Here is a 6898-nt window from a genome sequence, read left to right as displayed (position 1 = left end):
TCTCTGTAATCGTGTCTAGTTGTTTTTCCTGCTACTTCTTCACCACTGTATTCCTTCTCCACACCTGCCAGCCCTCTCCTCAGAGACTGATATCAAACCAAACTGCAGTGCAGTAATGTGTGGAGTGTATGTTTGTCTAGTACTTGTGTAAATGACTCTTCGGGAAGTGGGAGGGGTGCTGGGCATTTGCTAATTTAACCATGGCTCACTTATAAAGCAATTGGAGAGGGGAGCTGAGAGACTTAGCTAGCAGTAATCCTCAACTATGGAGAAATGACTGGCTGCCTGATCATTTGAGAAGGGGATGGGGAGAAAGGAGAGGGGGAAGATGGAGGAAGAGGGCGATGGGGGAGGACAAGACCTTCAGGGGAGACAGAAAGACAGCAGTAGAGAGAAGAGGGCGGGAGAGAGAGAGAGAATGAGTGGGTGAGTGAGAGAGTGAGAAAGAGAGCGAGGGGCCTCCTGGTTGGCTTGCCACTGGGTTGGTAATTGAACACAGACTCCAGGCTGAGAGAGAAACGCAGCCCCAAACAGCACACTGGGTAAACAATGGCCCTCAACCAACAACAACATCTCGCTCACACACATACGCACATGCACACACCCATGCAGTCAAGGTCTACACACATTAACGTACAAGCATACCGAACGCTGCACATACATACAGAATGTGCTCACCTTGAATAGCGAGCGCGCGTACTGCTCGTTCAGGTCTATGTTGATCATCTGCAGCAGCCGTTTGACCTCGTCGTAACTCATCTTCCCATCGTCGTTCTCATCAGCCCGTCTCAGGTAGCCACGGATCCAGGTGTGGGGGGTTAAGGAGAGCAACCAGGGGAGCATACTCAACCTCTGACCCTAAACACATCCTTAAAAAGTACATTCGATGGTATATACACAAAACACATCTATACATAGAGGCAGAGTTGATGCACATGCATATAGGCACATTACAGCCCACATCCAACTATGGGTAAAGGGTCAAACGCATCATTTCTTAATTTACAGCAATCAATTGTGTAACCGTTCCGAGGAGGATCAGTGTCTAATTCAACTACCAAGAATTGAAATGGAATACACCCCCAGCCTATGATTCAGATGTGTGTTGGCTGTAGACACACATGTCCTGTTGTGCCAACATCCATCTGAAGTCAAAATACTAAAAGCCTCCCCCAAGGCCTCTAGTGGAATAGAACACAGGGCTGACGTAGAGAAAGGAGCCTATATGACACCTCCCTCTTCCAGGACACACACAACAATAGGAGCTTTTGCAAAGATGGTCTTTATCAATCTACTGCAAACACTGCTGGGACCTGCCAGTGTAAAACCGCACCACACTAGCCTGGACATGTCCCAGAGCCCCTACTGCTCTATCTGTTCTCAAGATCTGGCTTTGCGTTTTACACAAGTGTGTCTGTCGTACCCACGTGTCGCTAACAACCCAGCGGCTATACCAGGGATCATGTTTGACAGGAGATTCAGACTATATTTAGACGGTGCTTTTTTGGCTGGGCCATTGCTGCACRTCTTAGGTATGCTGTGGATGCGGGATGGTGCATGTGACAGTGTTATGTTCAGAGTCAGTCACCGTAGCGATCTTGGCTGCCCAGCCTGCACTATATTTACTTTGGGTCGAAGGCTRGCAGCCTGGCACAGCGCAACAAAGGCCCACGGGGGGTAAAGGATATTGGTCCAGTTTATCCTTCTGGGTCATGTTGGCCACGCACTCCTTCAGTGTGCGTATCCCTTGGACCCAGCGCCTCGCCTCCTCCTCACAGGCGCAGAGGAGGTCCAGACTCTTCCTGGCTCCTCTGAACACCACCGTGAAGCACTGATTCTCTGGTACCGACCCGGATAGCCTCCGCAGAGCCTCAGACTGGCAGCCCTCACGCACACACTCCACCTCTGTCACTGAGACTGGCACAGGGAGAGGTGGGGGAGGGGAGGTGGGAGAAGCAGAGACGGGGATTGCATTAATCTGGGTGTACGAATAAACAGAATTACAAACAGGGCACCAAAACACGTGGAACTTGGAGGGAGGCTCGGAGCTGAAAGGTCGTGAACTTCAGGGGGAGTGTGGTAACTCTCACGTAGCAGTGTGACATGGCATCTCGGTGCTGGGGTCCTGATTTGGCTCTTAAATATTACGAMCTGTACAGACACAGACCTGCGTCAGCTGCGGCTGCAGGATATGTTTACGACTCAGGCCTACATTCACCTGCATGACAAGATCCACATTTAACCAGCAACTCCACGACACTCAGGGCACAGCAGTCAAACTGACACTCAAGTGTAGGCAGGACCTTTGGCCCAATGCCATGACGTGTTTGTGTGTGTAAAGAGATAAAGGAAGAAAGAAGGACGCCGTCTCATTGACTTTTAGAGAGATTATCATGTATTTCAAGAGAGATTATCATGTATTTCATCTCACATTTATTTTCAGAGAGTTTAGCATGTATTTCAGCTCTCATTGACTTTTAGAGAGATTATCATGTATTTCAGCTCTCATTGATTTTCCGCGAGTTTAGCATGTATTTCAGCTCTCATTGATTTCTAGAGATTAGCATGTATTTCAGCTCTCATTGATTTCTAGAGAGATTATCATGTATTTCATCTCACTTTTATTTTCAGAGAGTTTAGCATGTATTTCAGCTCTCATTGATTTCTAGAGAGATTATCATGTATTTCAGCTCTCATTGACTTTTAGAGAGATTATCATGTATTTCAGCTCTCATTGACTTTTAGAGAGATTAGCATGTATTTCAGCTCTTATTTATAACAGTAATATCTGTGGGAGTGGGCAGGGCTTTACACGTGATGGCTGACCCTCTGCCCAGCAACACAACACCAGCCTACTACCCCATTACCCTCCATGCACCACATCCAGAATAAAGCCCGGTGAAGGTTTCAAACATAAGACTATCTCCACTACAACGACAAACCCCATATCCCTTCATTAATTGAATAGCTGGAATTGTGGTTGGGTTGGTGGAGTAGCTTTCAAATCAGTCAGTTGATTTAAGTACAATTAGCAATGCCTTTCGACACTGGGATCAGCTTTCCAGGCAAATAGTGACACACAGACCAACGATGGCTCAGCCACAGGGCTGACTGTGCCAGAGCCAGGGGCCAGGGGCAGCCACTAGACAACTGTCTCTTCTGACAACTGCCTCTTTCTGCTGAACAGCCCCCGCCTCTCCACCTCCTCAAAATCGCTGATAAATTCCTGCCCCATCACAAGGGTGACATTTCAATGCGGAGAGTAGGGGGAACTGTGGTGTGTGTGTGTGTGTGTGAGAGAGAGAGACTGGCACAGCCAGTGTTAAGTGCGGTGCATATTCTCTAAAGCCCATCTGAACAGAGAGGATCATGCTGCGCTGCAGGTGCCAGACCCAAAAGGCCCTTGAGACCACCTGTAGTCAGCATGTGTGTGTGTGTGTGTGTGTGTGTGTGTGTGTGTGTGTGTGCACGTGTCTGCATGCATGTGTGTGTTAATGAGCATGCATACGTCCGTCGACGCAGCCGCTTTTGTGTTATCAGTAGCTGTCTGCTGAAGTGGTCAGCCTGCCTTTGTCCTGTGGCCTGTCGATGTTCTGACTGAAGTGATAACGCAACACCGGCTCTAACTGTGGCCTGATTGGGGGAAGACGACGTCACAACCCCTGACCCCCCACATCAGCCACCTGGCCTCTCATCCTACTGTACACGAGGCCTTATCCAGAGACATAGTGTCTTCAGAAAGTATTCAGACACCTTGACTTTTTCCAAATTCTGTTAGGTTACAGCCTTATTATAAAATTGATTAAATCGTTTTTCCCCCTCATCAATCTACACACAATACCCTATTATAACAAAGCAAGAACAGGTTTTTATAAATCTTTCAAAATATCACATTTACATAAGAATTCAGACCCTTTACTCCGTACTTTGTTGAAGCACCTTTGGCAGCGATTACAGCCTCGAGTCTTCTTGGGTATTACGCTGCAAGCTTGGCACACCTGTATTTGGGGAGTTTYTCCCATTCTTCTCTGCAGATCCTCTCGAGCTCTGTCAGGTTGGATGGGGAGCGTTGCTGCACAGCTATTTTCAGGTCTCTCCAGAAAAAAGAGAGAACCCCTAACCCTAMACACATCCTTCAGTGGCGCTCTGGAGCAGGTTTTCATCAAGGATCTCTCTGTACTTTGCTCCGTTCATCTTTGCCTCAATCCTGACTAGTCTCCCAGTCCCTGCTTCTGAAAAACACCCCCACAGCATGATGCTGCCACCACCATGCTTTACCGTAGGGATGGTGGCAGGTTTCGTCTAGACATGATGCTTGGCATTCAGGACAAAGAGTTCAATCTTGGTTTCATCACACCAGAGAATCTTGTTTTTCATGGTCTGATAGTCTTTAGGTGCCTTTAACTCCAAGGGGGCTTTCATGTGCCTTTTACTGAGGAATGGCTTCCATCTGGCCACTATACCATAAAGGCCTGATTGGTGGAGTGCTGCAGAGATGGTTGTCCTTCTGGAAGGTTCTCCCATCTCCACAGAGGAACTCTGGAGCTCTGTCAGAGTGACGKGTTCTTGGTCACCTCCCTGATCAAGGCCCTTCTACCCAGATTGCCTTTCCAAATCATGTCCAATCATTTGATTTTACCACAGTTGGACTCCAATCAAGTTGCAGAAACATCTCAAGGATGATCAATGGAAACAGGATGCACCCGAGTTCAATTTCAAGTCTCATAGAAAAGGGTCTGAATACTTATGTAAATAAGGTATTTCTGTTGAAAAATGTTAATACATTTGCAAACATGTCTCAAAACCTGTTTTTKCTTTGTCATTATGGGGAATTGTGTGTAACGTAGCAAAATGTGGAACAAGTCAAGGGATCTGAATACTTCCTGAAGGCACTGTACATTTAGAGAGTTGGGACAACCTTTTGAATTTTGAATATTGCTCGAATTCTAGACATTCAGTTACATAGCATTGTTTACATATTCCCCATGTGATGTTAATGGGGAGCTAACATGGCTGCCATTGAATGTTGAAGTGTCATGTAAATGCATCATAATGCAGAAACCGCATTGGCCCAACTCTCTAAACACATGGATCTGGCCTTATCCATTCCCCACAGCAGCGGGTGCTTCCTGGGTCCCCGAGGGACAGCGATGGGCGAGAACTGGGGACATAATCGGAATTTCATGACCGAGGAATAGTCCTTGCTGAAGTGACATAGTGGGGGGTGGATTGTGCAACAAGTGAAAGAGAGAGAATGAGAAAGAGGAGAAAGAGAGCGCGAACGAGAGATAGAAAGAAAGAGAGAGAGATGAAGGTAGAGCGAAAGAGAGCGTTACAAGGAGGTCATGCAATTACAACCTCCCATCAGCATTATCCCATTCTTAACCGTTGCCCCTCAGCTTGCCTCCCAGCCCAGRGTGTGTTAGGTTAGCAGCAGTGCTATTTTCTGGTACCAGACTCGGACTAGTGGGTGTTAGAAGGTACTAAGGAAGTGTTGTGTTCCACTTGAAGTGAACCAATGTGGCTGTATGCTGTCTGRGTCGACATGATGAATGTACTCTCCTGACCTTGACATTTACAACCCGTCACAAAACAGCTCTTAAACCTTGTAATCGTTACCTGGACTTTGGAATTGAGTGGACATAAACTTGTCTGTGATGTTTCCACTCTGTGTGTAGGTGGGTGTGTTTGCATRTGTGTTATCTAGATCACTAGTATAATATGTTTGTACAGTATGACTCAAAAATGGCAACTCCAAAGCACTAAGGACCGCCAGCACTAATTCATAAAATTATGTGTGTCAGAGACATGTTTAGACTCTTTAAGTCACGGCCAAACCCTGCAATTGGGAGGTCAAAGAGGTTTACCCATTTGGTAGGGCTATAATCTGACACAAGCGTGTACACACGCACACACACATCCTTCGTCATAAATGCCAACAACAATAATTAGCCTGTGCCATCAGATTCCTACGGGCAGTGCAGAGGAGCCCTATATTTGTCCTATAGAACATGGAGAGGGGCCAGAGCCATGGCCTCTCATTTACTGGAGGGATATTTCAAGAGCAATCTGAGAGGCAAACCCTGTAGGTGTAGATGTATTAAACTATACTGAGATTTACTACTGGTTTAGGAGGCCTGACGACTAAGCGCTTCACCGGCTGCCCACTTATCCTTCTCCTCAAACCATTGAACTTTGTGTGTGTGTGTTTTTGGCTTTACTATTCTTGTGGGGACCATAACTCACAAGGATATCAAAACAAGGAAAGTTAGCACAATTGGGGACATTTTGCCGGTCCCCACAAGGAAAAAAGCTATTTTGGGTTTAGGGGTTAGGTTAAGGGTTCAAATTAGAGTTACGGTTAGAAGTAGGGTTATGGGTTAGGTTTAGGGTTAGAATTAGGGTTATGGGTTAGGGTTAGAATTAGAGTTATGGGTTAGAATTAGGATTATGTTTAAGAGTTAGGGTTATATTTAGGTTTACAGGTTTAGGGTTAAGTGTTCAGGAAAATAGGATTTTGAATGGGACTAAATTGTTTGTTCCCCACAAGGACAGTAAAACAAACGTGTGTATGTGTGTGTTTTTTTGTTGAACTATCCTTGTGGTACCAGAAGTCCTCACAAGGATAGTAAAACAAGGCAAATTCGACATTTTGCCAGTCCCCATTAGGAAAAATTTTAGGCTTAGGGGTATTATAGGCTTAGGGGTTAGGCTTAGGGGTTAGCTATTTTAGGCTTAGGGGTTAGGTTTACAATTAGGGTTAGAATCGGGTCAGGGTTACAGTTAGGTTTAGGAGTTAGGGTTAGGGATAGTTTTATGGTTAGGTTTAGGGGTTTGGGGTTAAGGCTAGGCTTAGGGTTTAGGTTAAGGTTGGTGTTAGGTTAAGGTTAGGGTTAGA

The 6898-nt window shown here is 46.1% G+C and overlaps 1 protein-coding gene across 1 annotated transcript in view; it reads right to left on the bottom strand.

The window, feature by feature from the left end:
- Window positions 1–6898, bottom strand: part of LOC111981409 (1-phosphatidylinositol 4,5-bisphosphate phosphodiesterase delta-3-A) — a 39796-nt gene that overhangs the window by 6537 nt on the left and 26361 nt on the right. The window contains exons 3-4 of the mRNA XM_024012655.2: window positions 1689–1917; window positions 679–808 (exon numbers count right to left, since the gene is read on the bottom strand). Coding sequence (XP_023868423.1) covers window positions 679–808; window positions 1689–1917 — 359 coding nt within the window. The remainder of the gene's footprint in view (window positions 1–678; window positions 809–1688; window positions 1918–6898) is intronic.

The sequence above is a fragment of the Salvelinus sp. IW2-2015 genome, linkage group LG20 (genome assembly GCF_002910315.2).
Source record: "Salvelinus sp. IW2-2015 linkage group LG20, ASM291031v2, whole genome shotgun sequence".
Classification (NCBI taxonomy): domain Eukaryota; kingdom Metazoa; phylum Chordata; class Actinopteri; order Salmoniformes; family Salmonidae; genus Salvelinus; species Salvelinus sp. IW2-2015.
Note: the sequence above shows the minus strand (reverse complement) of the source record. Positions and strands in the feature narration are given on the sequence as shown.